Genomic DNA, 20,472 nt, shown 5'->3' on the forward strand with positions numbered 1-20,472 from the left:
AATAAAAGGTATTGTATTGGTTAATGAGTCTGAAACCTGATACATCTTAAACATCTGATGATCTATATCCCAGTTTGAAAAATATGCAAGGGATCATTGCAGTGTGGCAGCTTTTTCCAGGTCTAAGTTCACAAAGAACCTTCACAATTGACCAAAGGCTGCGCTAGTACATTGAACACGATGGTAAATTTCATCAGAGATGTCTGATTTTCTGCGAGATCGCTCCTGAGTTACAAGAAGTGATCAACATTTTCCAAGGTCTAACTGTGAAGATTAGTTATCAATGAACATGCTCCTTGGCCCAACTCTGACCAAGATTCCCATCTAAACTTGTCCTATTTAGTCCATAGCCCTCCAAACCTTTCATATCCATGTACCTGTCCAAGTGCCTTTTAAATGTTGTTATTGTACCTGCCTCAAATACCTCCTCTGACAGCTCATTCCATGAACCCATCACCCTCTGAACGTAGAAGACTATTGGGCAGCTAAACTGCTTCAGTGATTGATTCAGTGAATATTACCCTAGAGAACGGACTATCGATTGCAGAGGAGACAGCGCCCTGATTGCAGTCGGCTCCCGGAGTAAAGAAGGCGTACCGTGGGGGCGAGGTGGTCGTCGCAGACGCGGAGGGCATATTGTATCGGGGTATCGGCCGACGGCCTGTATAGGTCCGGTAAATGGTGCTCTGGCACTATTCCCTGCTGTTACACAATGATAGGAGAGCAGGGAGAGAGTAGGTCTAGTGGTTATGGAGGCCAGTGGAGGAGAGGATAACGAAGACAGTGTTGAGAAGGAGTGGGAAACCGTGGGAACACGGGGTAGTCCCAGGAAGAGCAGCCGTAAAAGAAGGAAAAACAATACTGGTGGATCGGAGAGTGAAGACAAGGAACCAGAAAAGGAACCAGAAAAGGACATTTCGTTAAATGTAGTGGTGAGGTTTGAAGGAGAAGGAGGAGTAAAGAAGATAGATCCATTGAAGCTGACAAAAATAGTCAGGGCCCAGGTTGGGGAAGTAAAGTATGCAAGAGTGCTGGAAGATGGAAACATGCTAATAGGGTGCAACAGTGAGGCTCAAGTTGAAAAGGCAATGAAAATGAACAAGATTGACAAAACCAAAATAATCAAAGTAGTGAGAGTGGGAGAACGGAGGACGGCAGGGTGTAAAGGGGTTATCTATGGAATCCCTCTCAAAGTTAATATGAGTGAACTGGTTCAGGAACTCAGGAAGAGATGTGAATTAATTATGAATGCCAAAATAATGACCAAAGGAGCAAAGAAAGAGGAAACTGAGTCAGTCCTGGTCGAATTCAAGACAGAATCCCTTCCAAAAGTGGTCCATTTTGGATTCATGCGATATAGTGTAAGTGAGTATGTACCCAAACCAATGAGGTGCTTCAAATGTCAGAAATTTGGGCATATAGCTAAAATGTGCAAGGGGGCGAGGAAATGCGCAAGGTGTAGTGGGGACCATGAATATGGTCAGTGTGGAGAGGGGATCAGACCAAAGTGCTGTAATTGTGGAGGAGAGCATAGTGTGGCTTACTGGGGCTGTGAGGTGATGAAACGTGAAGCTGAAGTACAAAACATAAGAGTGAAGGAAAAGGTCTCCTATGCAGAGGCAGCAAAGAGGGCTGGCCCTACAAAACAGATGAATGAAAGAAGGATCAGGAGGGAGCAAGATGTGGGCATAATGGAGACAATAAAAGAAAAAGAAAAGAGTATATGGAAAGAAAAGAAAAACCTGGTTATATTTATAGCAGGAGTAATAAATGCGACAGCAGAAGTAAAATCCAAAACAGAAAGGATCCAAATCATTGTAAAGGCTGCAGTCCACCACTTGGGCATGGCAGGATTGAAGTGGGAGGAAATACATGATGGTCTCAGTATCCAGGCGAGCCAAGAGTCAACATGTGTGGGTTAATAATATTAATGTTAATCCTACAATGGAATGCAAGAAGCTTGTTAGCCAATGGGCAAGACTTTAAGCAATTCATAGACAGTAGGAAGGAAAAACCAGATGTCGTATGTATCCAGGAAACCTGGTTGAAACCAAGTTTAGATTTAGTTCTATATGATTATGTTGCAGTGAGATGTGATAGGGGAAATGGGGGAGGAGGGGGTTGTGCCACTTTCATTAAAAAAGGGATACCATACAGGGTATTAGGAATTGGGCAGGAACAGGAATATGTGGTAATAGAAGTGTGGTCTGAGAGGAGGAAAATAGTGGTAATAAATTACTATAATCCATGTAAGCGATTAGAGGTCAGTAAGTTACAGGAAGTAGAAGGCCAGAGCAAATCTAATGTTATTTGGTGTGGGGACTTTAACGCACATAATACATTATGGGGCAGTGGAAAGTCAAATAATAATGGACAGGTAATTGAGGAATTATTAAATGATGGTAATCTAGTGTGTCTAAATGATGGAAAGAAGACCAGGGTAGATGTTAGGACAGGGAAGGAGTCTGTGTTGGACCTTACACTTGTTTCTAATAGGATTGCTGCTAAGTGTGACTGGGAAGTATATGAAAAGGGATAGGAAGTGATCATCATCCTGTGCTATGCAAAATAAATGTTACTTTAACTATGAGTAAAGAAAACAGAAGTGGACGATGGGTGTTTAGAAAGGCTAATTGGGAGAAATTTAAGGAGGAAAGTGATAGATATGTAAAACCGATACAAGAAGAGACAGATATAGAAAGCTTTGAGAATAAATTGTCAGAAGGTATCAAAAGAGCAGCATTAGTTTCCATACCTAAAAGTAAAGGAAGATCAAAAAGGAAAGCTGTGCCATGGTGGGACAATAAATGTAAAGAGGCAGTGGTGAATAGAAACAGAGCATTCAGATTATTAAAACGAACTCATAACTACCAACACATGATTAATTACAAACAGGCTCAGGCAATTGTAAGGAGGACTATAAGACAAACAAAAAGAGCATATTGGAGGAAGTATTGTGATTCAATTGGAAACACAACACAGGTAGGGGAGATATGGGGGATGATTAAAAAAATGGAAGGTGATAAAAGGGAGTGGAGTTATCCTATCCTAACAAATGGAGATCAAACTGTAGTCTCAAATAAAGACAAAGCAGAACTAATGGTTAACACTTTTAGTAGGGTTCACAGCTCCCACAACTTATCAGATGAAGGAAGAAGTGGTAGGGAAAGAACAAGAGAGGAAAATGTTGAGGCCTTACAAAGGAAAGGTATCACAGAGGACAAGTACAATATTCCATTTAATTTGGGGGAGCTAAAGAGAGTTCTGGCCAAGTGTAAGAACTCAGCCCCAGGGAAGGATGATATTTGTTACATAATGATAAAGCATCTAAGTGAGGAGGGACTCCAAAAGATACTTGCACTATATAACAAGGTGTGGGAAGAAGGGCGAATACCGGAAGGAAGCAATCATTGTGCCTATTAGGAAACCAGGGAAAGATGCAAGTAATCCAGTAAATTATAGACCTATAGCTTTAACAGCACACATGTGTAAACTGATGGAAAGAATGGTAAATGAAAGATTAAGGCATCTAATGGAAAAAAAAGGTATAGTGGCTAATTATCAGAGTGGCTTTAGAAAAGGGAGAGGTACTAATGATCCAGTTCTGTGCTTGGAAGCTGATATAAGGAAAGCACAAGGCAAAAAAGAATCTGTAGTTACCATATTTTTTGATGTAGAGAAGGCTTACGATATGTTGTGGAGAGAAGGTCTTCTAATAAAGCTGCATTTAATGGGAGTAGGAGGAAATATTTTTAACTGGATAATGGATTTTCTCAACGGTAGAAGTATCCAAGTTAAAATAGGATCAGACATCTCTAGTAAATGTGTAGTCGAGAATGAAACTCCCCAGGGAAGTGCGATAAGCCCGATCCTATTCTCAATCATGATCAATGATATCTTTGCAAACATTCAACCAGAGATGGGGCGATCGCTCTTTGCAGATGATGGCAGCCTATGGAGAAGGGGGAGGAATATAGATTTTATCATGGAAAAAGTACAGCAAGGGATAGCCCAGGTGGAAGAGTGGGGAGTGAAATGGGGTTTTAAATTCTCTATAGAGAAGACAAAGACAATGGTTTTCACAAGGAAGAAAATTAAAGAGGATGTCCAGTTAAAACTATACGGCAACAATTTGGAAAGAGTAAAAGATTTCCGTTTCCTGGGGGTTCATTTTGACTCCAGATTAACATGGAGGGTCCACATTACAAAAATAATTGGAAAATGCAAAAAAGCCATCAATGTAATGAGATGCTTAGCAGGTTTAGAGTGGGGAGCAGATGTATTATCTCTTAAACGTATTTATGTATCACTGATCAGATCCAGACTAGAGTATGGCAGTATTCAAAAGGGAACTGCAGATGCTGGAATATCGAAGGTACACAAAATTGCTGGAGGAACTCAGCGGGTGCAGCAGCATCTATGGAGCGAAGGAAATAGGCGACGTTTCGGGCCGAAACCCTTCTTCAGACTGATGGGGGGTGGGGAAAGAAAGAAGGAAAAAGGGGAGGATAAGGAGGAGGAGCCCGAGGGCGGGCGGATGGGAGGGTGGGAGGAGACAGCTAGAGGGTGAAGGAAGGGGAGGAGACAGCACAGGCTAGCCAAATTGGGGGAATTCAATGTTGATGCCATAAGGGCGCAAGGACCCCAGACGGAATATGAGGTGCTGTTCCTCCAATTTCCGCTGTTGCTCACTCTGGCAATGGAGGAGACCCAGGACAGAGAGGTCGGATTGGGAATGGGAGGGGGAGTTGAAGTGCTGAGCCACCGGGAGGTCAGGTAGGTTATTGCGGACTGAGCGGAGGTGTTCGGCGAAACGGTCGCCCAACCTACGCTTGGTCTCACCGATGTAAATTAGCTGACATCTAGAGCAGCGGATGCAGTAGATGAGGTTGGAGGAGATACAGGTGAACCTTTGTCGCACCTGGAACGACTGCTTGGGACCTTGAATGGAGTCGAGGGGGGAGGTGAAGGGACAGGTGTTGCATTTCTTGCGGTTGCAACGGAAAGTGCCCGGGGAGGGGGTGGTGCGGGAGGGAAAGGAAGAATTGACGAGGGAGTTGCGGAGGGAGCGGTCTTTGCGGAGTATGGCAGTATAGCTTATGGGTCAGCATCTAAGTCAGTGTTGTCTGAGTTGGACAAAGTCCAAGCGGAAGCTCTAAGAGTCTGTATAGGAGGTGTGCGGACGTCACCTGTATGTGCACTACAGGTGGAAACTGGGGAGATGCCGTTGAGACTGCGCCGCAGACAACTAATGGCTAATTACTGGCTAAGCCTTAAGGGTCATGGAGAGAACCACCCAACAAAACAGGTAGTACAGGAGTGCTGGGAGAGAGGGGTGGCTCAGTCTGGAAGCTTCGGCTGGGTTGGAGGAGTTGTGGCAAGGGACATGGGAGTAGAGGACAAAGAGTTCTGCCCTGCAGTATTGTGGCCATCTGTGCCAATATGGTTACTGAACATCCCAAAAGTTGATCTGGAGATATGGGAGGCAAAAAGGAGGAACAAAAATTCAGACCTAAAGACAGAATATCATAGCCATATAGATAATAGATACAGGGAACACCTCTTAATTTTCACAGATGGATCAAAGGACCCAGTAGCTGAAACAACAGGGGCAGCTGTGGTAGTGCAAGGGATGAATGTTGAGCTTTACAAAAGAACAAATAACTATTTGACAGTATATACAGTGGAACTGTACGCTATTTTGATGGCAGTTCGGTGGATAGAACAGGTGCAACCATGCAAAGTATTAATATGTAGCGACTCATTATCTGCAATCCAGAGTATTGGGTCTGGTGCATCCCATAGGCGGCCTGACTTAGTTTATGAAATCCTGCTACTATTAAGCCAAGTGACAAGGAGGGGCAGTGACGTGACTTTGTTGTGGGTCCCAGCACACATTGGTGTTCTAGGGAATGAAAAGGTGGATAAATTAGCAAAGGAGGCTGTAAAAAAAAGAAACCTAGAGATAAACTTACAACTATCCAAATCTGAAGGAAAACACATTGTGTGGAAGAAAATAAATCAGGAATGGCAACAATACTGGGAACAGGAGACAAAGGGGAGACACCTCTATTCGCTACAAAACAGAGTGGGCATTACAGCAAGAAGAGGGGAACAGGAGGGAACAGGTAGTATTAACAAGATTGAGGATAGGACACACTCACCTGAACAGCACATTAAAAATATTGGGCTGTGTGAGGAATGCCATCAACTAGAAACAGTTCAGCATGCCCTAGTTGCACGTAGGAGATATGAGACAGAAAGAGGATTTATGATCATTGAAATGAGGAAAATTGGAATGACAGAAATATCAGTAAAGAACATTCTAGAGTGTGGAGGGAAAGGAAAAGGAATAAAGTTGTTGTTTGATTTCTTAAGGGCCTCTGGGCTTATAAAAAGGATCTAATGTAAAGACATGAGTACTGTGGAATGAAGCCAGAAGGTGGCAGCAATGCAACGTTGCGGATGCCGGCTGCCGTAAAACTCCAAAGAAGAAGAAGTAGAAGAATATTACCCTAATTAATGAGTAGAATTACTGCTTTGTTTGATAAGGGGGCAAAACAAAATCTTTCACATCTCTCGGAACAGGCAATCGGGATATCATTGTGATCACCTTAATGACAATACTGGGAGCATCAACCAACCCTTCCTAATCAAAGGCAAGAATACAACTGAATCGAGTGGACACTTAATAAAGGTCACTTGTCTTTCAGTATGTTTGTACTGAAAACACAGAAAGGTTCGCCTGGACCATTGAAAGAACGAGGTAATACTTAAAAATGGCAAGATTTTTTGGATTATGAAATAAAAGCTTCACGATTAAAGAAAAATGTTGCATCATCTGATGGGTGTGGCCATTTTAACTTTTATTGGAAAATTTGAATAATTGTTTAATTGGAATCAGGTTTCAAGGGTTTAATCAATGGTTAATTAGTTTCATTAGCAGCTATCAGCAGAGATGCTGGCTGTAAACCTGTTACATTTTGTGAGAAGGTTCAGCTTTCAATAGCTAATGAGGTCTACATGTTGTAGGATTTTTGTAGGAATTTAAAAACGAGTATGATTGGGGACATTCTCCCTGATGTCCTGCCTAATTCTGGGAGACATTACCTGTTTTATCTCTCATTGCCATTTTTGAACATTCCTACACAAAAAGTTAATATTTCAAAAGTATTTCATTAGCTGTAACTATTTCTGTGAAAGGGAAATACTTTATAACTAGAGTCATCGAGTCTTCTAGCGGAGAAACGGCCTCTTCGGTCCAACCTGCTCACACCGGCCAACATGCTGCATCTGCACTGGTCCCACCTGCCTGCATTTTGCCCATATCCCTCTAAATTTGTCCTATCCATGAACCTGTCTAAATGTTTCTTCAATGTTGTGATAGCAGTGACAACTACCTCTTCCGGCAACTAGTTCTATACACCCACCTCCCTTGGTGTGAAAAGGTTACACTACAAACAATTTAAAAAAAATTTATTTTAGAAACTTGAACATTATTATATTGTAAAATCATGAACAGCACTGTAGTGCAGCAGGTAGAGAGCTGCTGCCTCACTGATCCAGCAAAGTGGCTTCAGTCCTGACCTCTGATATAGTCTCTGTGGAGTTTGTAACTTCATGGGTTTCCTCCCAGTGCTCCACCTTACCCCTGTCTGGTAAAGATGTGGAGCTTGATAGGTTAGTTGGTTCTGCAGGAGGAACTGTAGATGCTGGTTTAAGCCAAAGATAGACACAAAAAGCTGGAGTAACTCAGTGGGTCAGACAGCATCTCTGGAGAGAAGGAATAGTGACGCTTTGGGTCTGGACCTGAAAGGTCATCTATTCCTTTTCTCCAGAGACACGTCTGACCCGTTGAGTTACTCCAGTTTTTTTGTGTGTAACTTAGGTTAGTTGGTTGATGGGTGAATGGGTGGAACTGGGGAAGTTAATAGGAATGTGGGGAGAATAAAAGATGGGGTTTGTGTGTAAATGATTGGCTGATGATCAGTGGTACTATTCCTCAATGCCCTACTTCCTTATTGTGTGTCCCTTTAACTCTATCATTAGTTCCCATTGGGAGCAACTTTCATCGAAAAGACTGCTTTCCTTTTAGTGGTACCATGCACTCTGTAAGCCTCAGATTTCTGACATCACTTGAGCATGTGATTCAACTTCAAGAATAATCCAAGGTAAATATTTCATTAAGTCGGGTGGTTCAGGTAGCACTTATCAAACTAGATTAAAAGGGGATGTGACTACAGGAAAAATTACAAAAGATTCTCGAATTAATGAGAAGGAAAATTTGAGAAGGGATAAAAGAGTAAGGTCAGGGCTAATTGTGAGCAGTGCGAGGGGGGACGTGAATATGTAAAAATACCCTAGTGGGACTTATCTACAGGCCCCCAAACAGTAGCCTGGACATAGGGTGCAAATTGAATCAGGAGTTAAAATTGTCATGTAGCAAAGGTAATGCTGTGGTTGTTATGGGAGATTTCAACATGCAGGTAGACTGGGAAAATCAGGTTGGTACTGGACCCCAAGAAAGGGACTTTGTAGAGTGCCTTCATGATGGATTCTTAGAACAGCTTGTATTGGAGCCTACCAGGGAGAAGACAATTCAGGATTTAGTGTTATGTAATGAACCGGATTTGATAAAGGAACTTGAGGTTAATGAGCCATTAGGAGGTAGTGACCATTAGGAGAAGCATGCCGGTACAGCAAGCAGTGAAGAAAGCGAATGACATGTCGGCCTTTATAACAAGAGGAGTTGAGTATAGGAGTAAAGAGGTCCTTCTGCAGTTGTACAGGGCCCTAGTGAGACCACACCTGGAGTATTGTGTGCAGTTTTGGTCCCCTAATTTGAGGAAGGATATTCTTGCTATTGAGGAAGTGCAACGTAGGTTTACAAGGTTAATTCCCGGGATGGCGGGACTGCCATATGCTGAGAGAATGGAGCAGCTGGGTTTGAACACTCTGGAGTTTAGAAGGATGAGCGGGTATCTTATTGAAACATATAAGATTGTTAAGGGTTTGGACAAGCTAGAGGCAGGAAACATGTTCCTGATGTTGGAGGAGTCCAGAACCAGGGGCCACAGTTTAAGAATAAGGGGTAAGCCATTTAGAACGGAGTCGATGAAACACTTTTTCTCAGAGAGTTGTGAGTCTGTGGAATTCTCTGCCTCAGAGGACGGTGGAGGCCGGGTCTCTGGATACTTTCAAGAGAGCTAGATAGGGCTCTTAAAGATAGCAGAGTCGGGGGATATGGGGAGAAGGCAGGAACAGGGTACTGATTGGGGATGATCAGCCATGATCACATTGAATGGCAGTGCTGGCTTGAAGGGCTGAATGGCCTACTCCTGCACCTATTGTCTATTGTCATCTCTGGGGAAAAGCAATACATGACATTTTGGGTTGAGACCATTCTTCAGACTCATTCTTCAGACCCTGCAGTTCTGGTTGTTCCATTCCAAGAAGGATTTGGAGGCTTTGGGAAGGGTGCAGAGGTGGTTTACCAGAATAATGCCTGGATTAGAGCGCATTAGCTACAGAGAAAGGTTGGACAGACTTAGATTGTTTTCTCTGGAAAGTCAGAGGATGAGGAGTGACTGGTTAGAAGTAAATAAAATTATGTGAGAGACATAGATGAGATAGACAACCCACTTCCCAGGGTAAAAATATCAAATAAGAGAATTTTTAGCATTAAGCGATAAGAGTAGAATTAGGCCATTCAGCCCATCTAGTCTACTCCACCATTCAATCATGGCTGATCTATCTCTCCCATCTTTAAGGTGATAGGGGTAAAGTTTAAAGGGGATTTGTGGGGGCCCCTGGAGCTTGCTGGGGATGCAGGCCAGTACAATTGTGCAAGTAAGAGACTTGTAGATGAGCATTTGGTTATACAGTGAATGGAGGGATATGAATTAATGCAGGTAGATAAGGATATGTCTTGGCATCATGTTGGGCACAGACGATGGGCTGAAGAGACAGATCCTGTGCTGTAGTGTTCTTTGTTCTATGTAATCAATGCCTTGCCAGCAAAACCATATATTTAATAACTCAGCGGGACAATAATTAAAAGACTGACATAGTGCAGCACCCACAACTTGCTTGAAACGTATTTGTACCAAGATTACATCCATTATGGAGAGTCAAGTTCCAACTGAATACCAGTTAGTTAGTTTAGTTTATTGTCATGTGTAAATCTTGTGTTGCGTGCAAACTCATCAGCGGAAAGACAAAAGAATTATTACAATCGAACCATCCACAGTGTACAGATGTTAAAGGGAATAGTGTGAATAATCATTAGTGTAAGATAAACTCCGATTAAAGATAGTCCGAGAGTCTCCAATGAGGTAGAAAGTATCTCAGGACTGCTCTCTAATTGTTGGTGGGATGGTTCAGTTGCCTGATAACAGCGGGAAAGAAACTGACTCTCAATCTGGAGGTGCGTGTTTACAAACTTCAATACCTCGTGCCTGATGGGAGAGGGGCGGAGTGGCTGGGGTGTGACATCCTTAATGCTGGTGGCCAGCATACTTGTGCTACCATAGAAGTACAGTGGGTCAAGGTGCAGCTAAATAACCCTGGTAGCCACTATGGTAGAGACATTATGGCACTGACATTATGGCAGTAAACAAGTAACACAATTTAAGGACATCTTTTGGTCGCGATTTTCACTCAAATATAAATACAGGTGATAAAACAGTCAAAACGAATTGTAACTTTTAATAAAAACTTTATTAACAAAATAATGAACAAAAGTGCATTTCTAAATTGTACCCTAATGGCAACATAACAAACATGAGAGTAGTGTAATAGATAAATTATATTTATAATGTACTCAGTGCTTTCCTCAAAGCTGCAGCACCACTTTAAATGTACAAATGCATTTCGAAGCAGAAATATAATCTCTCAATATAAACTCTCTCTGACATCCTAACTCCCAAGGAGCAGAGTTAAATAACATTCCTTAACACCTCAAAAACATACATAATTTTGCATTTAGAGCTTTATAACCAAGCGGCCTACACCAAGAGTGACACCCACAGGATTGCCACTTTCGTAAGGAACACAGCAAAATGGAAAGAGATTGCAGTGTCCCCTCCTGACTCCGACGTGGAATGGGCTACAACGCAAGTCGAAGGTGTCACGGTCATCAATGTTTCCAAGCCAAATTCTACCAAGCTCCACCTTTGGTTCGCCATGCATCTACACCGGAGACTTTAACTGCCACAGCAGCACCTGGGGCTACCGTTCAACTAACTCAGATGGCGCTGCACTAGCAGACTGGGCCTCAGCTACTGCCATTCAACTCCTGTACAACCCAAAACAACCGGACAGCTTCCACTCTGGCAGGTGGAACACCACTACCAACATTGACTTGCCTTTTGCAAACCTGAATGGACCATCCTCGCAATGTATCATCCTGGATCACTTCCCGAAATCACAACATCGCCCATCTCTGATTATCCCGGACAACCTCATCGAGCCGGTCCCAGCCAAACCTGCGAAGAGTTGGAAATTCCGCAAGGCCAGGTGGGACCAGTTCACAAGTCTGGTAGACTTCTGGATCGACAGCTTTCCCACCCCCACAAAGCCTACTCAGCCTTCTGTAAACACATCAGGGCAGCAAAGAGTTCCATTCCTCGCGGCTATCATTGCCGGTACATCCCCACATGGGACGAAGTGCGTGACGCATGCTACGACGCATTCCTGGACGCTGAACCTGGTGAAGAGGCTGCCTCCAAGGCTACGGAACTGACAACTGCCTTGACAAGAAGCGCAGAAAGCGGTGGGAATACACAGTCCAAGGAATCGACTTCACACACTCCAGTAGGGTGGAATGGAAGAACTTCAATTGCCTCACAGGTCGAAGTACCCGCCCAAAGCATTGCCCTGTCACGGCCAACTCCATCGCCCACCAGCTCCTGGCCAACGGCCACTTCAAAGAGACAGACAAGAATCAAACTCGTTCTGTCAAACCACTCATCTTTAGAAAGCTCCAGGCGCTGGAGCTTTCCTGTCAGCAGCCTTTTCCTCTGCAGAACTCTCTCCTGTCATCACTCAATTGAAATGCGGAAAAGCCCAGGGTCCTGATAACATCCCCCCAGAATTCCTGAAACACTGCGGTCCTAAATGCCAGGTCTGGCTCCGTGAGTTCTACTCCTCTTGCCTCATTGGTCAGTCCATTCCGAAGATCTGGTGGAAAGCCACCGTCATTGCGCTACCAAAACAAAACAAGCGTGTGTACGACCCAAGGAATCATCGACCCATCTCACTCCTCTGTGTCCCGTACAAGCTTTTGCTCTACCCACCAAATAGTCAAGCTGACCAATGACATCGAAGACAGTTTGGAAAAGGTTTGCAAGGCGAGCGTCACACCGGTGGACCTCACTGCCGCCTACGATACAGTGTAGTACCAGGGCCTCCACACCATTACTGACCGCCATTTAGTGCGGTCCCTTGCTAACATCCCGGCCAACTGCAGTTTTGTACTCAAGACCAGCGACGGACAATCTAGCCGACTAAGAAACGGAGTCCCCCAAGGCTCGGTACTGGCTCCCATGCTCTTTAATCTCTTCATCAGCGATATGCCACGCACGAACTAGCGCCAGTATGTATACGGAGATGACCTGGCCCGACTGCATTCGGACAGGAGTTGGTCAAACATGAGGGATGTGCTTTCAGTGGATATAGTACTTTTCGCGGGCTGCCTTAAGACCTGGAGACTAAAACTGAGTGTGGCAAAAACCACAACGGCCTTTCACCTGAACAAGAAAGCTCAACGCCAGCTAACCGTCACCCTCAATGTGTCACCCCTACCCTATAACCCATTTCCTACATACCTTGGGTTGAAACTAGATCGGCAGCTGACCTACAAGCAACTCCTTGAAGCTCTCCGTGCTAAAGTCTCGGCGCGGAACAACCTCCTGCGTTGCTTGGCTGGATCATCATGGGGCACCAGGACATCTACTCTCTGAACCAGTGCTCTTGCACTCGTGTACAGCGCCGATGAGTACACCGCCCCTGCATGATGCCGCAGCGCTCATACTAGCAAGCTAGACGCCATCTTCAACGACACCGTGTGGATCATCACCGGCTGCCTACGTCCTACTCCGGATCTTCTACTGGTGCTCGCAGGTATCACACCCGCCAAGCTACGCAGAGAGTACTTCACCCACAGGCTGGTGTGTGATATAAAAATTCATTTCTATAGTTATTATCGGGGACTGTACCTTTAAGAATCATGTATGGGCAAGTCTATCGGGATGACATTATGTGCTGACTATGGTTTTGTACTTTGTACTCGGTGTGACGAGGTTAAGTTGGGGTCGCTGTGTGACGAGATTAAGTTGTGGTCCTGTGTGACGAGATTAAGTTGGGGTCGCTGTGTGATGAGATTAAGTTGTGGTCCTGTGTGACGAGATTAAGTTGGGGTCGCTGTGGGACGAGATTAAGTTGTGGTCGATACATCCTTGTTTACTCCATTGTATAAAAGAATGAGTTTGGGCACTGCTTCGACAGAGAGACTCGCTCAGACGCCTGTACTCTGTACGATCCTCTCTCATGTATTAAACATTCAGTTGGATCTAAATTGCTGTGACTGTCGTTTGTTAGGAAAAATATTTCTAACATAATTGGCGCCCAACGTGGGGCCCCAATACCTCTGTTGCCTTCTTCCAATAAACCAAGAGCGCTCACTTTAAGGATTTACGGAAGGTGGAAACAGAGTGACGGGGTCCAATCGACACAACCGAGATAAAACTGAATGTTCCGTAGGAAGGGGCCCCCGGGTTAAGTAATTTTGACTTTGCTGAGTTGTATTTAGTTACCTTCCTCGGAGACCAGAGACGACGTACAGAATTGTCGGGGACAATTGAAGAGAGTAGTTGGACTACTCCGGCGACTGGGTCGCCAAAGAAGTCTGGGACTTCAGAGTCAAGTTGGACTTGACAGGAAAAAAGTATCGTCGTAAGTCTCGAGGAGGGAATCAGAATGGGCTCGACAAACTGAAAAGGTAAACTGTTTGATTTTGACAAACCACTTTGTACTCTCGCGAAACTGTACAGGAAAGGAAAAACAAAAACCAAGTAAGGGTAAGAGACAATTGTTGCGAATAATTGTCCGAGTAGTGCAACTACTCGTGTGGCGCGGCCACGGAAGTCTGGGACTTCATAAACCCTTGTCAAGTGTGACTTGAAGAAGGAAAAAGGAAATTGTAAGTACTGACAGTGTAAACGAGAGGGGAGTATGGGTTCGATAAACTCAAAAAATTACGAAGGCGATGAAAAATGCATGTTTATAGATAGCAAACAAAATTGTAAACACCTAATGAGGTGGAAAAGGGACTATGGGTTTAGTGGTAAATTATTGGTAGACGATTGTTCTAAAGTAATGTCCGCAATATTAAATGATGCCGTTAAGAAACGTATAAACAAAGATAAGTTAGGCTACCAACAGGCACGAATTTGGCTTGGCGAAGACAAAGCACGGAAGGACGGGCAGGAGGAGAAAAAGCAAAAAGAAGAACAGACGACGGCGTACCTACAGAAAGGAGACAACGAGGTCTTCTATCGATCACCGCCTAAAAATACATTGACGCCTTTGCCGGCGAACCCCGGGACGGCGAGTGCCCACCCCCCTCCCTATTTTCAGGAAGGTGGAGTGGCCTTGCCACCGGGAGAAAGGAGCGAAGCTGGGACCGTGACAGCCCGAGTTCACGGACCCATATCAGGTTTACAAAATCCAAGCGTCACCAGGTCAGGAACTCATTTTAAACCATTGGGGCCATTTATGGAACAAATAACCGAGGGAATGGGGGCCCTAATGAGCCCGCCTCGCCCGACCTTTAACCAAGTGGGCGAAGGGGAGCGGAATATCTTGCCAATGATAGCCATGCCTAATCCAGGAGGAGCAGCCCAGCCGGTATATGTATATCGGGCGTGGACACTCAAGGATGTTAAGAAGGCAGTAGAAGGGATAACACACCCCAAAGAGAGTTTCACAAGGTGGCAACGGGATTTTGGAAACCTGGTCGTGAGTTATCGGTTAAACAGTGTTGAATATGAACAAGCCTTGCGAAGTATGTTCGGTTTTGATTGGTGTTTGATAGAAGGGGATTGGAACCCCCATAACGCGGCAGGATTGCATTTCGAATGGGAACCTAATGATAATGTTTATCAACAAAGGAGAATAGCTATGGAAGGGCGTATAAGGGAGCATTACCGAAAAATGGTCGACTATAATAAAATAAGAGAATGTGTGCAGACAAAGGACGAGGATGTGCGCCACTATTTCGCCAGATTGAGACAAGTATTCGAGGCAAATAGCGGGATAGTGGTGCCCGTCCAGTGGGTGGATGACTGACCATTTGCCCAACAATTAAAAATAGAATTATTAAACGGCATGCGGCCAGAAATCAGCTCGTACATTAAGAAGCACATATGGTGGGTTACAGAACCGGAGGGTTAAGGCAATTTAAGGACTGGGCAGTACATGCGGAAGAAAATGCAAAAAGCAGAAAAACCATAACCAAACAAGTTTATCTGGCCGAAGTAATAGAGGGAGAAGAGACTGCCGTTTCAGTATTGTACCAACAGGGGTTTAAAGGAAGGGGCCGAGGCAGAGGCAGGGGAAGGGGCCAAGGTGGCAGAACTCCCACGGGAAATGGCTGCTTCAACTGCGGAAAAATCACATCCAGTGACGTAACATGTGGAGGCCCCTGGAGAGAAGGAATGGATGACATTTCGGATCCAGACCATTCTTCAGACTCACCCGAAATGTCACCCATTCCTTTTCCCCAGAGATGCTGCCTGTCCCGCTGAGTTACTCCAGCATTTAGTATTTAAGAAAGAACTGCAGATGCTGGAAAAATCGAAGGTAGACAAAAATGCTGGAGAAACTCAGCGGGTGAGGCAGCATCTATGGAGCGAAGGAATGGGTGACGTTTCGGTTCGAGACCCTTCTTCAGACTGATGTGGGGGTGGGGGCAACGGGAAGAAGAAAGGAAGAGGCGGAGACAGGGGGCTGTGGGAGAGCTGGGAAGGGGAGGGGAAGGAGGGAGAAAGCAGGGACTACCTGAAATTGGAGAAGTCAATGTTCATACCGCTGGGGTGTAATATGAGTTGCTGCTCCTCCAATTTACGGTGGGACTCACTCTGGCCAGCATTTAGTGTCTATCTTTGGAGCAGTTCCTCCCTACACGTGTAGGGACTTATCGAGGTGGGGCAAGGCGAGTATTGGATGGATTTCTCTTTTCCCCGCAGCTGTTTCGGACGATGAGTTCTATGACGGATCCTCCACAGAGAGCGCCCTGATGAGTGAAGATTCTGGGCCGGATGATGAGGACAGCACGGACCAGTCTGAGGATGAAGATGATGATAGCAATGCTGTCGTACGATGTGTTTGTGAAATGGATGAAGAAAACGGGTTTATGATTCAGGTATTTCAAACTTAAACCCTCTTAATTAGCTTCAGCTTTTGTTCGTTCAATTCAGTTTAGTTTATTGTAACGTGTACCGAGGTACAGTGAAAAGCTTTTGTTGCTCGCTAACCAGTCAGCAGAAAGACAATACGTGATTACAATCGATCCAGTTGTGAGTCTGTGGAATTCTCTGCCTCAGAGGGCAATGGAGGCCAGTTCTCTGGATACTTTCAAGAGAGAGCTAGATAGGGCTCTTAAAGATACTGGAGTCAGGGGATATGGGGAGAAGGCAGGAACGGGGTACTGATTGTGGATGATCAGCCATCATCACATTGAATGGTGGTGCTGGCTCAAAGAACCGAATGGCCTACTGCTGCACCTATTGTCTATTGTAATTCACAGTGTACAGATACATGATAAGGGAATAACGTTTAGTGCAAGGTGAAGCCAGCAAAGTCCGATCAAGGATAGTCCGAGGGTCACCAATGAGGTAGATAGTAGTTCAGGACCGCTCTCTGGTTGTGATAGGATGGTTCAGTTGCCTGATAACAGCCGGGAAGAAACTGTCCCTGAATCTGGAGGTGTGCGTTTACACACTTCTGTATCTCTTGCCCGATGGGAGAGGGGAGAAGAGGGAGTGGCCAGGGTGCGACTGGTCCTTGATGATGCTGCTGGCCTTGCCAAGGCAGCGTGAGGTGTAGATGGAGTCAATGGAAGGGAGGTTGGTTTGTTGGTCTCACTTGCTGCATCTGATTGTGTTTCTGTGTGGGGAGAATAATCTGTAAAGGACCCGTGGAAAGCACAGTCTCTCTTCACTCACAAAAACATGAAGGATGTTTGGGAATTTGAAATGTAACGAGCAAGGCAGCGATATAGATCAACCATGATGGAACGGTGGAGTAGATGTGATGGGCCGAATGGTCTAATTCTGCTCCTATCACTTCTGACCTTACGAACCAGAAGTTGAGCTCCTCTCTGAAGTATCGGACAGGACAGTGACTCCTGAACCAAGTGCTGGAGGAGCCCGGTGGCTCCAGAGGCATCTGTAGAGGGAATGGACAGAAGACAGTAGAAGGGTCCCGACCCGTTACGTCACCTATACATTCCCGCCACACACCCTGCTGTCCCGCTGAGTTCCTCCAGCACTTTGTGTTTGGATCAGATTCAGCATCTGCAGTCTCTTGTGTCACCACTTTCCTGAGAATGTAACGTCAGGTCAAAAGTGATAGGAGCAGAATTAGGCCATTCATCCCATCATGCCTACACCGCCAATCAAACATGGCTGATCTATCTCTCCCTCCTAACCCCATTCTCCTGCCTTCTCCCCATAACCCCTGACATCCGTACTGATCAAAAATCTATCTACCTCTGCCTTAAAAATATCAACTGACTTGGCCTCCACACCTTATGTGGCAGCTCTTAAAGATAGCGGAGTCAGGGGATATGGGGAGAAGGCAGGAACGGGGTACTGATTGTGGATGATCAGCCATGATCACATTGAATGGCGGTGCTGGCTCGAAGGGCCAAATGGCCTACTCCTGCACCTATTGTCTATTGTCAATTTATCTAAAACCACAGATTCACCACCCTCTGACTAAAGAAATTCCTCCTTCCTAAAGGAACGTCCTTTAATTCTGAGGCTGTGACCTCTGGTCCTAGACTCCCCCCACTAGTGGAAACATCCTCTCCACATCCACTCTATCCAAGCATTTCATCAAGTAGTCAATGAGGTGTCAACATGGAGTATGTGCTGACGTCACTCAGTGGAGCATAGAAATATAGAGACACAGAGTCACGGAGACACAGAGTCACGGAGTCACGGATAAAATAGTTGCAGGAGTAGGCCATTCGGCCCTTCGAGCCAGCACTGCCATTCAATATGATCATGGCTGATGATCTAAAATCAGTACCCCGTTCCTGCTTTCTCCCCATATCCCTGGATTCCATTAGGCCTAAGAGCTAAATCTAACTCATGAACCATAACCTATCTCGGAGACAGAGGTGCCTGGGTAGCTTCAGAATGAAGAGGCCCAGGAGAGAGGCGATGACTCTTGGTACTGAACACAGCAGGATTTACTGTAGGCTAGGAGCAAGTGGGGCAAGCAGGCAGATGATGGCTAGCTTGCCCAAGAGCTGACTATCTAAATGGACACAGAATGCTGGAGTAACTCAGCGGGACAGGCAGCATCCCTGGAGAGAAGGAATGGGTGACGTTTCTAGTTGAGACCCTTCTTCAGACAGAGTCAGGAGAGAGTGAGACAGAGATAAGGAAGTGTAAGGTGTGAAAACGAGACATCAAAGGAAATGCAGATCAAAGAAAATGTAGACGATTATTGTCAGTTCTGGGAGCAGGTGACAAGGAAGCTGACAGAGATAGAATGTAATCGGGGACAGTCACACTGGTGGGAGAACTGGGAGTGGGGAGGGCTGGGGAGAGAGGGAGGGCAAGGATTAGAGAGGTTGATATTTGCTACCGCTGGGGTGTAAGCATCTAAATGCTGATTGTTGATTAATGATTGGATGTAGGGAGCAGAGTGTAGTGTGTGATTGGAGGGATGAAATGTTCACAATGTCAGTGCCGCTCCCGTTTATTGTTATTCTCCTTTTGTCCCTTTGTGACAATTCTGACTGTTTCCTTCCCTGCCCCGTCTCCCCGTCTCGTCTCCCCGTCTCGTCTCACTGCCCCGTCTCCCCGTCCGGCTGCCCCGTCTCCCCGTCTCGTCTCACTGCCCCGTCTCGTCTCACTGCCCCATCTGATCTCCCCTTTCTCCTGCAGTGTGAAGAGTGCCTCTGTTGGCAGCATGGCGTCTGCCTGGGGCTACTGGAGGACAATGTCCCAGACCAGTACGTGTGCTACATCTGCCGTGATCCACCAGGTACATACGCACGCACGCCCTCTCTCCCACCTCCTGCTCCTCGCTTGCACCTGTTCACTGCCCCTGCACAGTAACCCCGTCATGGCCAACTGTGAACAATACAACCTGGCAGTGAAGAGTTAAACTCCTTGTACAATTGCAAAATCACACGTGAAAATATAAACGCTCCAACTGTTCCACTGGGACTGTGCAGAAGGGGGTGGAGAATGTGGAACGATTCAGGCAGCACTGACTGTATAACGCACAAACACTCAACGCTACTCGACTGCAATCTTTCCCCAGCTCGTACCTGACCTGCTGAACGTCACCAGCATTCGCTGCTTTTATTTTATATTAAATTAAATAAACACAATCCCACACTGCATTCCCATTTCACTTGCACTTTGACTTGACTTGACATTTGTCTGTAAATACCTCAAGGCAAAGTTTCAGCAAAAGACACAGAGTGCTGGAGTAACTCAGCGGGTCAGGCAGCATCTGTGGAGAACATGGATAGGTGCCGTTTTGGGTGGGGATCCTTCTACAACTGATATGGGATGGGGAGAAGAGCAAGCCGTGTGGGACATGCATGTCTTGTTTTTGATCCTTCTAGGTGAGAGCTGGAGTGCCAAGTATTGTTACGACAAAGACTGGTTGAGGAACGGACATCTGTACGGCCTGTCCTTCCTCAGTGAGAATTATTCACAGCAGAACGCAAAGAAAATTGTGTCGACACACCAGCTGCTGGCTGACGTTTACAGCATGGCTGACGTGCTTCATGGACTACAAATGAAGATCAATATCCTGCAGTGAGTATGTCTGCCCATCAGCGAACGACACACATGTTCTAGTGTAAACCAGCATCACTCTGTCAACCCACACTGCTCCACCTGTAGTATAGACATAGAGAAATAGGTGCAGGAGTAGGCCATTCGGCCCTTCCAGTCATTCAATATGATCATGGATGATCATCCAAAATCAGTACCCCATTCCTGCTTTTACCCCATGTCCCTTGATTCCGTTAGTCCTAAGTGCTAAATCTAACTCTCTCTTGAAGACATCCAGTGAACCGGCCTCCACTGCCTTCTGTGGCAGAGAATTCCACAGATTCACAACTCTCTGGGTAGAAATGTGATTCCTCGAGTGTGAACTGACCATCAGGCTATTAAACACAATAACCTCCATATAACCTCTGAACTACATTGACGGGGG

At 45.5% G+C, this 20,472-nt stretch overlaps 1 protein-coding gene across 1 annotated transcript in view; it reads left to right on the forward strand.

Moving 5' to 3' along the window:
- Positions 1-15,387: 15,387 nt before the first annotated feature.
- The window catches only part of LOC116972619 (PHD finger protein 20-like protein 1), a gene marked incomplete at its 3' end in the record, with an annotated part of 7,533 nt that continues 2,448 nt past the window's right edge, over positions 15,388-20,472 (forward strand). The window contains exons 1-4 of the mRNA XM_033020434.1: positions 15,388-15,428; positions 16,159-16,423; positions 19,182-19,281; positions 19,874-20,069. Coding sequence (XP_032876325.1) covers positions 15,388-15,428; positions 16,159-16,423; positions 19,182-19,281; positions 19,874-20,069 — 602 coding nt within the window. The remainder of the gene's footprint in view (positions 15,429-16,158; positions 16,424-19,181; positions 19,282-19,873; positions 20,070-20,472) is intronic.

This window comes from Amblyraja radiata, chromosome 4, assembly GCF_010909765.2.
Source record: "Amblyraja radiata isolate CabotCenter1 chromosome 4, sAmbRad1.1.pri, whole genome shotgun sequence".
NCBI classification, from domain to species: Eukaryota; Metazoa; Chordata; class Chondrichthyes; order Rajiformes; family Rajidae; genus Amblyraja; species Amblyraja radiata.